Here is a 15,445-nt window from a genome sequence, read left to right as displayed (position 1 = left end):
GTTTAGTATGGCATGTTTGTGGTATAGGTTCAGAAATGTATATGATATAGACTTTGATAGATAGAAGTATGTGTTTTGACTTAGTTGAGAAATTCCTAGAACTTGCGCATATAATAGATTAATGTCATGAGTATTAATTTAGGTTAATGTAAAAGTAAGGCAGAATACATTGTCTAAATATCATCATAGTGAACGGTTACTCCGTACCAGAATTTACCCCTTTCGTGAACTACATTCTGGAAGCTTCCTGCAAAATCGTTGGTTAGCGCTCACACATACTGATGCCGTGGTAGAATTAGGAGCGCCGTAGTCATTTGTTAATGTCGACAAATGTATTATTAAACCTAATTTTCAAAGAACAGTAATAACAATATTTTTCTAAATAAAAAAAGTTGTGTTCAACACTTAAAACGTTATTTACTTCACATATATCTTCGATATTTTTACAGATATGTTTTCAATCGATGTGACAATACTTGTACTGGGCATGTGCGTTTGAATTTCTCGTATTGTGTTTGGTTACTAGACGTTTTCTGTTTGCAGTTCTACACTCATTTCTGGCGGAAGACTGTTATTCTGAAGCATAAGTATTTAATTTAAATCCTAAAAATGGTAAGTTTAATGTAAATTTATCTTGTAATAGGATGTTGATCAATAGATATTGACGTTTAAGTGCCTTAAATTATGAAACAAACTTCGCATGCCAACGGTTTTTAAAATCTTCACACTGTCCACACAATTATATCTACTTTTATATTTAATCATATTTTATGTAAACTTGGTGCTAGTGAAGAATCTTCCCCCCCCCACCTTATTTGGTAACCACTAACCCCTATAACCACTAACCCCCTAACCATCAACACCTAACCTAGGGGGATAGTGGTTATAGGGGTTAGTGGTTAGTAAATAAGGTGGGGGGGAAGATTCTTCACTAGCACTCTGTTTTGTATTGGAAAATTCTTACTATTATGTTTTAACACATTTTATGAAATCTGCTACAAAATTTTGAAATCTCTGTTTATACTTTCAGCAGCAACCACCTATTATTCTGCTAAAGGAAGGGACTGACAGTTCCCAAGGTATTCCCCAACTTGTAAGTAATATCAATGCTTGTCAAGTTATATCAGAAGCCATTCGTACAACACTTGGTCCAAGAGGAATGGATAAACTTATTGTTGATGGTAGAGGTATGTGGCTACTTGTTTTTGGTGTTCTTGTGTGTATTTTATGGTAATCCTTTAGCTGGTGGCCACCTGAAATTTTGGTTTCAAAATGTTCCTTAGGTGTCACTGATACCCACTGTATATTTTTTTTTGAAAAAACTTGGGCGTTCAAAAAAATTATATAGTGGGTATCAGTGACACCTAAGGAACATTTTGAAACCAAAATTTCAGGTGGCCACCAGCTAAAGGATTACCAAGTTTATATTGTCTGTATCATTTTATTTGAAAAAGTAGGGTGTTTGCGACCACGCTTATTTTCTTTCAATTAAATGTTAATCTGTTTTAACTGTAAGCGTGTTTTAACAACTGTTGTTTTATCGCTATATCCTGTCTTTACGTTTGTTTTTAAATCTTTACCATTGTAATGGGAAAGTTAAATACAGTTATTTATATATAATATATATTATATATATATATTATTATTATTATTATTTGTGTTCGGGATTAACTTTTAAAATGCCCGAAAGTCAGTTATTTTGTCATATTCCCCTGTTTTACATTATATTCAGTTTTTTTATTCAATACATACTGTTATTCTGTTGTTGGTGGTGGTTTTCTAACCTTTTCTTTAAATAATATTATTATATTACAGGCAAAGCTACAATTTCAAATGATGGTGCTACTATATTAAAACTGTTAGATGTTGTCCACCCAGCAGCAAAAACTTTGGTTGATATTTCTAAATCACAAGATTCTGAAGTAAGTAGATATTTCAATATTTTTTCCAAAGTCATTTCATTTCCTATTTTTTCCAGCCCTGATTCTTGATGAATGTGTACAGTGTACACCAACAATATTTTTCACATGGCACATAACTAGGATACTTAGATATGCCCAACTGATTTTAAGACAATTGAACTGTATTTTAATAAGCATTTGTAGATATAGCACCAATTTGAAACCCATTTGACGTCACTGCGAAAAAAATAGACCAAAAATGGGATTTTTTTTAGTTTAGAGGTTAATGGTTAGGTTTTGGCCGTTTTGGGGTTAGTGTACAATGTAGCAGTTGGATTCGTTACTACCACCTAAGACATTTGACTAATCAGCTTATCTTTCCACACAGGTTGGAGATGGTACAACTACTGTTACACTTCTTGCAGCAGAATTGCTTAAACAAGCTAAGTGCTTTGTTGAAGAGGGTGTCCATCCCCAGGTAAAATGTTCCACTTAATGAAAATATTACCATTGGAAAAAAGTACTTATTATATTTATTGTTTGTTTTTAATGTAGTTTAATGCGTTTTTTTAATGTTTTACAGCTCATCATTAGGGCCTACCGTCAAGCTACCAACCTTGCTATTGAAAAGATCAAAGAAATTCAAGTTCAGATTAAAACTGATGACCCAAAGTAAGAATATTCATTATTCCCACAGAGCAATAACCCTTACTGTTTTCATCTATTAATGCTTGGCTTAATGCAACATTAGTATCTAATAATCTGTAATGTGGTGTTGATTCTAATGTTATTGATTAATTACAATTAGTGCTAAAAAAACGATTCGGCCGAAACCGAATATTCCGCCATTTGTGCCGAATCAACCGAATCGTTTATGACGTCATTCGAACCTACGGCGACGGGCGGTCGGTAAAAACGACATAAAGGAAAATACTTTATCATGGCACCGTGTCACACACAAGTATCAACAATTTCAATATAAGTCTTTAATGGGGCAATAAAGCGTTGTGGGAAACATTAGTCTCCTAATAACGCGCGTATTTACGAACCAAAACTACAGGAAAGGTAAATCGTTGGGAGAAAAGCACAACGGTGACGGACGAGCGTGGATTAGATAAATTTATTTTTATCGTAACACGGACGAGCAGTTATTCGAGAACTTAAAAATTCTTTACTGTAACGGCGTAACCATTGACAAAACCTGTGTTACGAAAACAAAAAAAATTATTTACTTTTGTGACGAAAATAACATTGTGTATGAGCGTCCCATTTTACGCTCTGCGTCGGCTTGGGAAATAAAGGAAGACGCATGCGATAGCATACTTTCAACACTTAGTAAGCGAAGCAATCGTTGTGAATTTGTTGTAGAAACCGACGAAATGCTAATCTCAGTCTAATTTGCGAGCAGCCTGTGCCCCGTGGTATATAAATTGTCGGATTTATATGAAATGTTTTTGGATTTTGAATGTTACATAACGTAACATGTGTATATAAATTTTAAATTTAATATTTTAGGTGTAAAATTAATATCTTGCAACTGGGATTCACGAAACTCTGATTTTCGCGCGGTGCCCAAGAACGACGTTTTTGGCTTCTGTCCAAGCTCGGCCGGGACCATACTTAACAATATTACATTACAATTTGTGTTGGTTCTAATTTCCTGATAGCTTCGCTGCTCGCACTTATATTTGCATCAATTAAAATTCACATAATCGCGATTTACCTGCATTTATACTACTCACGGTTACTGGCTTAAAACTATACCGAGAGTAAAAAAAATATTCTAAAACTTTACTTTTACATTTTGTATTTTGCTTTGTGCTAAAAATGTGCAGGGGATCGTGCGCAGACGCGTGCCCTATTTAGAGAGAAAAAGCGAGTGTTTCTTTATCGACGATCGGGAGCAGACGCGTGCCCTATTTAGAGAGAAAAAGCGAGTGTTTCTTTATCGACGATCGGGAGCAGACGCGTGCACTATTAAGAGAGAAAAAGCGAGTGTTTCTTTATCGACGATCGGGAGCAGACGCGTGCACTATTAAGAGAGAAAAAGCGAGTGTTTCTTTATCGACGATCGGGAGCAGACGCGTGCACTATTTAGAGAGAAAAAGCGAGTGTTTCTTTATCGACGATCGGGAGCAGATTCGGTCGCGAATGTGAAGAAGTTTATCAAAGTGCGCGTGTGCCATAGCCCATAGAACCGTATCCGAAATGATTAGCGTTGCTATAAAGCATGACGATTAATTGAATTAAACTTATTTGTTGCAAATAGTCTTTAATTCTTATCTCACAAATTGCGCAAGTTCTTGCTAATCGTATCTATATTGTCTGTGAAAAAGTTCGGTTTTTGCCGGACCTTTACGCACGATTCGGCCAAAACCGAATCTTTGTCAAAATCGCTGATTCGGCCGAATAAATTCGGCAAACCGAAACTTCGGTACATCACTAATTACAATAATAGTAAATAGTAATCACTGGGTTCTTTACAATATTCGTCTAATTTTTTTTCTTTCAAACAGAGAACAGCGTGGCTTACTAGAGAAATGTGCGTCTACTGCACTCAACTCAAAATTAATTGCAAGTTACAAAGACCTCTTTGCTCCCATGGTAGTGGATGCGGTGACACTCCTTGATGATCTGCTTCCTCTAAAGATGATCGGGATCAAGAAGATTTCAGGAGGAGCACTGGAGGTTAGGAGCAAATAAAACTTAGTAAAACTGATAAACGTTAAAAAGTAAAAATGATGACAATTTTTTATTCTGTGTGTGTGAGTAACTAAAGTGTTGCATGTCATGGGACTTGAGATTTAGGCTAGAGTTGGCTCATTACTGTAACATCCAGGTTGCTACAACCCATTTGTTTAATAAAATATGTTGCTTTTTTTCATCATTTTATATATATATATATATGTTGCTATTTTTGTCAATATAGAAGGGTGGGGGAAGATGGGACACCTTTTCAATCTATTTTCTCGTCCTATTTGCTAGTAAACAAAGAACATTCAAAAAATTATGAAACCATATCCTCACGACTCCCATAGACCGTTATTAACTGTTTAAAACACGATTAAGATATTTGGTTATTATGTGCTAAAGGTGTCCCATCTTCCCCCATCCTACTATATATACTTTTCATCATTTATAATAGCCTATGTTGCTATTTTATTTTGCTATCTTGGTATCAATAAAATAACTAGCATATTATAACCAACTTTTTTTTTCAGGATTCCAAGCTGGTTTCAGGTGTTGCTTTCAAGAAAACTTTCTCATATGCTGGTTTCGAGATGCAAAGGAAGAAATATAAGAATCCTAAGATTGCTTTGTTGAATGTTGAACTTGAGTTAAAATCGGAGAAAGAAAACGCTGAAGTCCGAGTCAACAATGTTGAGGTGTGTTGGTTTGGTATCATGTTGTGTTTTGTGGCAGAGTCGTCTATTGTATTTTATATGGAAATATTTATGTGTGTATATTATATATGTGGGTAAGGTCATAGGCACCAAATGTTTTAAATGTAAGAATAATTAGACACATTTCTGTGCCACAAATCTAACTTAGGCTGTAATTTTTACTAATTTATACAGTGTAGAAAATTCTAGGGTAGGTCTACCTACTGCCTTGACACCCCAAGTTTGGCACATATGTGAGGTCCTGTGTAAGGTATACTAGGGTGTATGGGTTTAGGCTCGAAATATAAGTTCCTATTTGTAATTTATGAATGTGACCACGCCATCAGCTGTATATTTAGTGTGTCTTAGTAGATTATTTGTTGCAGGACTACCAAGACATAGTTGATGCTGAATGGCAGATCCTTTATGACAAGATGAAACACATATGTGATAGTGGTGCAGTTGTAAGTTTGCTTTGTTGGTTAATGTAATAATATTATAAAATTATAGTATACAGTCATGCTAATATATTTTTCTTGCACCAATTAATTTAGGTTAAGATTTCATTTGTGTTTTCTAGTGCTATTATTAGCATGCATAATATATTTTTCATTACTAATTATTTAATAAAAAATATCAAAAAAATGTTAAAATTTGACTAAAAAACATATCTTTTTAAAATACGGCATGACTTACCCAGGTTGCTATTGTTTTACAGCATATTTAATATAACCCAACATAACAACAGGTTGTCCTGAGCAAGTTACCGATAGGAGACGTAGCAACTCAATATTTTGCCGACCGTGACATGTTTTGTGCTGGTCGTGTCAATGAAGAAGATCTTAAACGAACTATGAAGGTAAGGATGGCATGTTTAGCATGAAAGATATGTACTGTGTACTTTTCCATACAGTTTTCTTAAATTGTTTTATAGTCATATACCTTGATTGAATTTAAGGTTAAATATTAGTTGGGCACCATTGTACAGTGTATTAGCACCTGCTCTAGCCCAGAGGTTACAGATGTGAAGCTTAAAGTTGCTACTATTGTGGATGTATGTGTCATTGGGCAGAACACTTAGGCAATTACTTTAACCCAGTGGTTTCTAATGGATTGTCTAAATTGTCCCCCACACAAAAAAAATTACCCACAAAGTTATATATATGGTAACTCGCAAGTGGGTACGAGGTGTTTAAAACAGAAGACCTGTGTTTTAACGGCTACCATTGTCCTGCCGTGTGGGGATAAACCAGTTACATTTATTCATTAATGAACCACTATTTTATTACAGGCTTGTGGAGGAAGCATTCAGACAAGTGTTCAACACCTCACTGATGATGTGCTTGGGACTTGTGAGGAGTTTGAGGAAGAACAAGTTGGTGGTGAAAGGTGGGTTCAATGATTATGTGGAGCAGGGGTGTTTAACCTGCGGCAAAATGAAGCCACAAAGAAAAGTTGTGCGGTCCGCGAAGCCACCTGCATATTTTTAACTGAATTTATTTGATGTGACAATAAATTTATATAGCAAATTTATTTTGCACACCTGTTGTGTAGATGATGTATTGGATACAATGACATCAATTTATGAGCTTAAGGGTATGCAATTTAATTCAAGCCTACCCTGAGAGTTTTGAGGGGGTTTTCCCTGGATTTTCGAGTTATGAAAGCAATTCATCCATTTTACAGAAGAAAATTATATCCATTTTACACTTATTTTTGACTAGTGTAACTGCAGTTTTGCAATGTCACCGAAGTTCAAATATCGCGCGCCTATACCATCATCTCTATAGACCTTTGAAAATCTACTGTTGTCTTCAATATCTATTCCATGACCAAAACTAAACATTTATTTTCCAGATTCAACTTCTTCCGAGGATGTCCACAAGCGAAGACTTGCACCATCCTCCTGAGAGGAGGAGCTGAGCAATTCATGGAAGAATCTGAACGATCATTGCATGATGCTATTATGATTGTTAGACGAGCTATCAAGGTAAGGTCATGTGTAAACTCACTGCATGTATCATTGATATTTAATACACAGTACAGGCTGTACAGCTTATGCGTAACCTACTTTATTTTAAATTTCATTATTGCGTAACTTCACTTTATATTAAATTTATTTAATTTTCGTTAGTACATGTTTAAAGTTCACACACCAAGTGCTACTAAATATGGAGCACATGTATAAATTATGTTACTCTAAATGTCATTAATTACATGTTTCATTCCTATATTCTAAAATAACATTTTTCGTGTTTCATTCCTATATTCAAAAATAACATTTTTCATGTTAAAAGATCATGAGAGTTTTTGACACCTAATGCCTAAACATCTGTACTATATTACACTGCCACTATACAGCAATAATCCTATATTCTGTTACTTCTGCTAACAGGCATAATCTAAAGATTCTTTTATCAGATTATCTGGTATAAAAACGGATTATATATTTCTGATGTTTTCTCTGCCATTTGCATTTGTAGAGACTTAATTAGGGAATGTGATGTGACGAAATGTTAAAAATTTTATGTTTTTATACCAAATTAGCTGCTAAAATAATATTTACAAGAACCATCTCCCTACAGAATGATGCAGTAGTTGCTGGTGGTGGAGCCATTGAGATGGAAATCAGCAAACACCTTCGTGACCATGCGCGTACTATCCGTGGAAAACAACAACTTATTATATCTGCTTATGGGAAGGTAAGATGGTATAACAGTACTAGTGCTATGTTGGTGTAGACATAGGCGCCAAACCTGGGGTGGCAGGGTGGTGAAGTCTACCCCGGAAGTTTCTGCACTGTGTCAATCTGTAAAAATTGAAACCATAGGAATGCACTATCTCGCATTTAAAATTTTAAAAAGTTTGGCTGTTCACCTTATTGTTTTGTAGTATTATGTATTGTAAATTTCATTACTGTATTGTGTATATGAAATATAACCCTTATTTATTTGTTAAAATATATTAATAATATGCTCTCCTACACAGGCACTTGAGGTTATTGCAAGACAGCTGTGTGAGAATGCTGGCTTCGACGCAACTAATATTCTGAATAAATTGAGACAAGTTCACGCTAAAGAGGATGGAAAATGGTAAGATAGAGATTCTTTCACCCTTTTGACTGGGTGTAATTCAATTTTTATGTCACCACAAGGTTTTTTATGAATTTTAAAAAATGAGAGGCGTATTTTTTTGGGTATGCTGTTATGTGTTGTTTTATATTGTAGGTATGGAGTTGACATCAACAATGAAGATATCACCGATAACTTTGCAGCTTGTGTGTGGGAACCTTCCATAGTTAAGGTATTTATGTAACTAGGATGAATGTAACTTGTTTATTCTCGAGGGATGGGGCAATAACCGGTGTTATAACACAGTTTTTAATGTTTCATACTTTTATACACCCTGTGCCCGTTTACAAATTACCACACCTTAAATTTGTGGGTGAGTAGTTATGTACATCTTACCTGCTGGCAGAGCTGTTTCAGATATGCTCTAAAGTGCATGTTCTTGGTATTGTAATTTCAACTATATTTTTTCAGAAAAATGCACTGACTGCTGCATCTGAAGCTGCTTGTCTCATTTTGTCTGTGGATGAAACTGTTAAGAACCCAAGATCTGGCCAAGGGGACCAAGCGGGACCACCACCGGGCCGTGGTAGAGGTCGTCCTCGCTAATTTATTTTTCGCCATTGGGTAAAAGTGAAATTGCATGGTTTCCAACCCACCAGCACTGTTGTGTGCATGACGGTTACTTCACTTTACGGCAAATTGTTCCAAACGTTAAATGTAGCACGAATATTATACAGTTTTGAGTGAAATAAACGTATCTTTTCGTATTTTTGCAATTTTATCTTAACAAAAGGCAAGTGATAATCTGAGAATGGGAATTTGATCTTTATGCTAGATACAATTGGTTAATGTGAATTTCCTGACAGTTTGATACAGCAATGTGCTTGTTGCAAACAGTTGCAAGTGTTTAAGCCATATATAAGTTAACATGGTATGTATACTGTCTTGAGCAAAATTGTACCTTGGGAAAGTATTGTTATCATGACACCACAGTTATCTTTATTTTGTAAAGACGTTACTAGTAACCAGATTCACAATAGTTTAGAAATGGGTGCAACTATTTAGCGGTGCATAAGCGTTGTCCAGGAAAGGAATTTAGTAACAATGATCTGTTCACAAATAAGGTAATATTTTGTCAAAATTGAGGATTTTTAGAATTAATAACTATTTTGTTGGTTTTCTGCTTTAGTTGGTTTCAGGTAGTATATTATTATAGGTTGAAATTATGCTTTTAGTTTTTAAGTTATATTCTGGTTATCTTCTACTGTATATTGTTTTATTATTACTTCATGCTGACATTCTTTCCTGCAAAGTACAAAGGATAGCAGTTTAGTACAAATTTTGTATATAACAGCATGACGGTGTATAACAATGCACTATATATATATATTGATTCTGCTAGGCATATTGTATGTATAAAAGAGATCTGACAAATTTTGGTTTTTTTGAAGAAACAGCATTTTAACATCCTATTCAGGCCTAATTTCTTTTAGAGTGCTTTACATTTAATTTACGTTACCTTGAGCATGTTTTCAAGCTTTACAGCATCTTCAGCAAACTTACGAATCCCTTCAGCAAGTTTCTCAACAGCCATGGTATCTTGGTTGTGTTGGTAACGAAACTCAGCTTCAGATAATGAAACCTGTTTGGATAAAAATTGGTTGTAAAATTGTATTTATATTTGTAAAAAATTGTATTTACATTGTCGGCGCCGTGGCATAGTGGTTAGCGCGCCTGCCTGTAACCCAGAGGTAATGGGTTCAAGGCTCAATGTTGCAACCATTGTGTGCATATGTGTTCTTGGGCAAGACACTTAATGACAATTGCTCCAACCCAGTGGTCACTAATGGGTTGTCCAAATTATCAGCAATACATAAAAAAAATAAAAAAATCCAAAAAAAATAATCACCCACAAAGTAACATACATGGTAACTCGTAAGCTGGCACGAGGTGTTAAACCCGTGTGATAACGACTGTCGTTTTCCGGCCACGCGTGGATAAAGTAAGTTACATTCATTCATACATATATTTCACTTTAAGACCAATGGTTTCGAACTGCAGGCTTCTCAGGGCTTTGATTTTATTCATATGTAGTCTATCCTTTATAATAAGATTATTCTGTAATATTGTTCTGTACCTTTGGTCCATTTGTAAGCGCTGCATTTTCAGTTGAAAGCTGTTTTGGAACATCTGTATGATCACTTTGCAATTGCTGTAACAGCTCTGGTCTAAAGTTGGATAAACAATAAGTTATGGATAAAGAATCCAACTACATGAAGTTATTAGAAGTACTCACGCAATGGTTATAAGATCACAACCAGCCAAAGCTTTGATTTGGTTCGTGTTGCGGAAAGATGCGGCCATAACCTCAGTTTTATAACCATGTTGTTTGTAGTAGTTGAAAATCTTTGTGACGTGCTTTACACCTGTAAGTAACATTTTCTTGTAGTGTGTGAGTTTGAACACATGGTAATTTATTTTGAAGACTTCTGATAAATTACCTGGATCCTCCAGAAGGGCATATTTCTTTTGACCAGTATTCTTAACATACCAGTCATAGATACGACCAACAAATGGTGAAATGACAGCCACGCCTGCTTCTGCACATGCTACTGCCTATGAAAAACAAATTGCATTTATTAACTGATAAAAGAAGTATTAAGTAGCATCTCAATAGCCTTTTTCTAATCAAACTAGTAATGTCATTTTTGTACACTATACATTATTTCCAACCGTCATTGCATGAAAGTGTGCAAGCAAAACAGAAGAACTATATTGCCAAGTTGCTTTAATATTTTCACATAATTATAGAACAAATGTAACCTGAGCAAAGGAAAAGAGAAGCGACATTTTGCAGTGTATCCCTTCTGCTTCCAGTTGCCTGAAAACACACCGGTTTATATTTGTTATAAACCGTTTAAATTATAGACGCACCTGGCTGCCAGCACCCCCTCCCATGTTGATGCTATCTTTATCAAGACTCTATCTCGTGAAACACCAGCAGCTTCATATAATGAGATAAAATTCTTTCCCTGGGCCACAATTCCTTCAACATCAAACGACAAGCTAAAAAAAATTCATTAATATCTAATGTTTTATGCAGTTTTAATCTTGAATATTTGAAGTTTATTTGAAGTTTATTTGATTTTAATTTACCGAGCATCTATTTGAGTTGAAACTCTTCCAGGAACTGTCTTTAGAATTTCAATTCCGAAGCTGACAAACAACTTATTCAAGGCTGCAGTGACTCCACTAGAAAAGAATTAAAGTGAATTGAATTTAGGAACTATAGTGTCCATGCTTTAAAACTCTCAATTGATTAAGGTTTACAATTTTTTTAATACAAACCTTGCTTGACTATTACCATACTGAACTGCTTCATTAATAATATAGTCATACTCTGGCATTTTGGCAGCTTCTAATAGAAATGTAGGATTTGTTGTAGCATCTTGTGGCGAATACTGGCTAATCGCTGAAGTATAAATACTAAATTTAGATTTTGAAACAATTCGATAATAGTTTATCATAATGTGACCTACGTTTAGGGCTACATATTGTTGCCGAAAAAAAGTTTAAAGATAGTTTCATTTTTGTTGTTGCAAAAGGTGCAGTTATTATACAGTTAGAATATTTGTTTTTTGTATGTAATGTAATATCTCATATAGCTTGTAATCTTACCTTTAATGTCACCTGTATCAGCAACAACAGTTGTGTGTTGTTTCAGCGCATCTAATGCAGAACAAAATTTTTGTTTTTTGTCAATCATGTTAACTAGTTGTACAACTTATGTCCTATGTGCCTGTTGTGTATACTTGGCAATAAATACTACTGCTTCATAACATTATGATATAGTAGGGTGGGGGAAGATGGGACACCTTTTCATTCTATTTTCTCATCACATTTGGTAGTAAACAAAGAACAGTTAAAGAATCATTAAACAGTATGCTCATGACTCCTAAAGAGCGTTGTTAATTGTTTGAAACACGATTGAATATTATGTGCCAAAGGTGTCCCATCTTTCCCCACTCTACTATATATCTCTGACAAGCATGCAAAAGTATAAAATAGACTTATATTGCCTAGATAGCATATGTTCTTATATTGCCCTTTGCTCTACCTCTATACTGCATGTTAAACATTTTGCATATGTTCTGTCTGCAGTCCTGCTATCGGGACTTACTTGATTAATCATATGGCGAGCAACAAGACACCAACTCCTATACAGGATGTAGGTTTGCTGATTACTTTAAATAATGACTATTTCAAGTAAAATTAGCAGGCAAACTTATACAATCTTCTAGAATTTGTTTTATTGTGATTTCAAAAGACCGATGTTTCCTTTTTTCTATTAGGATTACAATAATTGCCAGATCACTTTCACACTTAGATTTGCTGCAGAATATATATAGTGAATGATTTCAATGCAACAGTACCCTTGAATGCATTTATTGTTACACCACAGTACTACATATTATATACAAGTGATACTAGTATCTAATTCAATCATGGTTTAGAAATGGGTGCAACTGTTAAAGTGGTGCATAGACATTGTACAGCAATGAATATATGAGCACTGAGCAGTTTACTTACTGCAGTATAAACAAACTACTGTCCGGGTAAAATAGGAATACGAGATGATTACAATTTGATTGGTGTATGAGCAATATACAGGCAGTGTGGTATGATACATTTGGAATTAAATTTGTAAGGCACAATCCTGGGTAATCTCATTGTATGGAATACTGCCTACTGTTGATTAACTTTATCCCCACTTCATGCAGACATCCTTTCCTGTAGAACATGATGTATATAAAGGTTAGACAAGCACTATATCAAATGGCCATTGTTATGTAATATACAATACCTTGAGCATGTTTTCCAGCTTCACAGCATCTTCAGCAAACTTACGAATCCCTTCAGCTAGTTTTTCAACAGCCATGGCATCTTGGTTGTGTTGGTAACGAAATTCAGCTTCAGATAATGAGATCTGTTTTCAAATAAATAGACAGTAAGTTTTCGACATGTTTTAATTAAAGCAAAATCTTTGTTTTTTAAAACGATTAACCTCCTTCATAATTCTCCAGCAAAAATAGTAAACATTGGATATACCTTTGGTCCATTTGTAATTGCTGCATTATCAGTTGAAAGTTGTTTTGGAACATCTGTATCGTCACTTTGCAATTGCTCTAACAGCTTTGGTCTAAAAAAAGATTTTGTTGGTACTGGAAAAGGAAATCAGTTGGGATAAATGTGTCCTATGTGTGCCATAAAAAGTTCTACCTAATAGGTTTAAAAATACATGAAGATCTACTTTTATAGCAATGGATCACTTTACTATTGCTCAGAACAAAAAGAATATTTTACAATCCCTATAGCTGATAAATAAAACTCACGAAATGGTCAGTAAATCACATCCGCAGAGTGCTTTAATTTGGTTTGTGTTGCGGAAAGATGCGCCCATAACCACAGTATTGTAACCATGTCGTTTGTAGTGGTTGTATATCTTAGTCACACTCTTTACACCTGTAATGGACAATATATAAAAATTTGTTACATATAAATATAATGCATTTCCGATAAATATTAACCTGGATCTTCCAAAAGCGCATAATCCTTTTGGCCAGTATTCTTCACATACCAGTCGTAGATACGACCAACAAATGGTGAAATAAGAGTCACGCCTGCTTCTGCACATGCTACTGCCTGCAGGGAAACAACATGTTATGGTAAGCAGGTAAGCTGTTGTTAAAGGTTAGCATTGGTTTCTGTTATTTGGCAGGAAATGGTAGTAAAGTTTGCTTTGAAAATCAAGCAAATGATGTTGTATGTACACTTTCTAAAGGTCAACAAACTCCCAAACAATTTCCATTTTTTAAATTTCAAAATCAATGTGTTGAGCAAAAATACACTGTGAAAAATATATCTGACACAGTTTTTTATAGAGCAATTTAGTACACAAATGTAACCTGAGCAAAGGAAAAGAGAAGTGTCATGTTACAGTGTATCCCTTCTGCTTCCAGTTGCCTGCAAACACACTGGTTTAGATTTGTGCCAACAAATATACGTCACATAAAGAAATAATGCATTATTTATAATGTCAAGTTTTTGATAAGACTAAACATTTTTACACACTTAGCTGCCAGCACCCCCTCCCATGTTGAACTAAGCTTTATCAAGACTCTATCTCTTGAAACACCAGCAGCTTCATATAATGAGATGAATTTCTTCCCTTTAGCTACGGATCCTTCAACATCAAAAGACAAACTGAAAAAAACAAGCTAAGTCAATTCCATAGTCAACCCTGATAAAGTCTTGCTGAATGACAGATGAAACGTTGGAATAAAACTAACATTTTATATACCACAGTAGTCAAAAATAATTAACCAAGTTTAGTATTATACTGATGTTATTTTCAAAGGGCTATCAGGTAATAAAGATGACTTTACCGAGCATCCACTTCTGTTGAAACTCTTCCAGGGACTGTCTTTAAGATTTCAATTCCAAAGCTGACAAACAACTTATCCATGGCTGCAGTGACTTGTGCATTGACATCACTAGAAAATCAAAATACTATCTATAGATGCGGCATGAAAAAAAGTGGAAATCTACTTTAGAATACAAACCTTGCTTGACTTTTACCATACTGAATTGCCTCATTGATGATACTGTCATACTCTGGCATTTTTGCAGCTGCCAATAACAGAGATGGATTTGTTGTAGCATCTTGAGGCAGATACTGGGCAATCGCTGTAAAATAAAAGCAATATTTAAACATGATGCTATTTGTGTGTATATATTTACTCCCTTAAATAGTAATCTTACCTTTAATGTCACCAGTATCTGCAACAACAGTTGTGTGTTTTTTCAGCGCATCCAATGCGGAACAAAGTTTCTGCCTTTTGTCATTCATGTTGAGCTAATGTTTTAAAGTTAATCTGCCTACTTCTAACCTTTAAGCGTTGATAATGTGTTATCAGGGTCGGTACTTATTGCTCGCGGTCATAAAATGATGATCCGACGCATGTTTTGTCGTTTCCGAAACAGTACATGCCTGTTTAGCTATACAGTAACCTTACTGGTCGATCCTCTA

At 34.9% G+C, this 15,445-nt stretch overlaps 3 protein-coding genes across 4 annotated transcripts; 1 reads left to right on the top strand and 2 right to left on the bottom strand.

The window, feature by feature from the left end:
- The first annotated feature begins 448 nt into the window (after positions 1 to 448).
- Positions 449 to 9,122, top strand: LOC149725009 (T-complex protein 1 subunit eta-like). 2 transcript variants are annotated; one of them, XM_089893001.1, is made up of 15 exons: positions 449 to 612; positions 1,034 to 1,187; positions 1,816 to 1,922; positions 2,290 to 2,379; positions 2,485 to 2,573; positions 4,418 to 4,589; positions 5,123 to 5,287; positions 5,671 to 5,748; positions 6,033 to 6,143; positions 6,576 to 6,673; positions 7,142 to 7,274; positions 7,870 to 7,986; positions 8,273 to 8,376; positions 8,512 to 8,587; positions 8,827 to 9,122. In XM_089893001.1, exons 1-15 carry the CDS (start codon positions 610 to 612, stop codon positions 8,959 to 8,961), a joined length of 1,632 nt encoding a protein of 543 aa, XP_089749127.1. In that variant the 5' UTR covers positions 449 to 609; the 3' UTR covers positions 8,962 to 9,122. The 2 variants fall into 2 exon arrangements, with proteins under 2 accessions (XP_089749127.1, XP_089749125.1); XM_089892999.1 differs by having other exon boundaries at positions 450 to 612; positions 1,031 to 1,187.
- A 206-nt stretch (positions 9,123 to 9,328) lies between these two features.
- Positions 9,329 to 12,244, bottom strand: LOC149725008 (transaldolase-like). Its single transcript, XM_089893005.1, has 10 exons — positions 12,034 to 12,244; positions 11,704 to 11,827; positions 11,512 to 11,607; positions 11,290 to 11,421; positions 11,179 to 11,236; positions 10,857 to 10,971; positions 10,652 to 10,781; positions 10,493 to 10,583; positions 9,875 to 9,997; positions 9,329 to 9,660 (listed from the first exon to the last, which is right to left on the bottom strand). Exons 1-10 carry the CDS (start codon positions 12,119 to 12,121, stop codon positions 9,643 to 9,645), a joined length of 975 nt encoding a protein of 324 aa, XP_089749131.1. The 5' UTR covers positions 12,122 to 12,244; the 3' UTR covers positions 9,329 to 9,642.
- A 541-nt stretch (positions 12,245 to 12,785) lies between these two features.
- On the bottom strand, positions 12,786 to 15,346 carry LOC149725007 (transaldolase-like). Its single transcript, XM_089893004.1, has 10 exons — positions 15,178 to 15,346; positions 14,979 to 15,102; positions 14,802 to 14,909; positions 14,488 to 14,619; positions 14,322 to 14,379; positions 13,944 to 14,058; positions 13,749 to 13,878; positions 13,465 to 13,555; positions 13,220 to 13,342; positions 12,786 to 13,146 (listed from the first exon to the last, which is right to left on the bottom strand). Exons 1-10 carry the CDS (start codon positions 15,263 to 15,265, stop codon positions 13,129 to 13,131), a joined length of 987 nt encoding a protein of 328 aa, XP_089749130.1. The 5' UTR covers positions 15,266 to 15,346; the 3' UTR covers positions 12,786 to 13,128.
- Between the last annotated feature and the right edge of the window lie 99 nt (positions 15,347 to 15,445).

Source organism: Ciona robusta, chromosome 14 (genome assembly GCF_009617815.1).
Source record: "Ciona robusta chromosome 14, ASM961781v2".
NCBI lineage: Eukaryota > Metazoa > Chordata > Ascidiacea > Phlebobranchia > Cionidae > Ciona > Ciona robusta.
The sequence above is the reverse complement of the archived record's forward strand: the minus strand, read 5'-3'. Positions and strand labels throughout refer to the sequence as shown.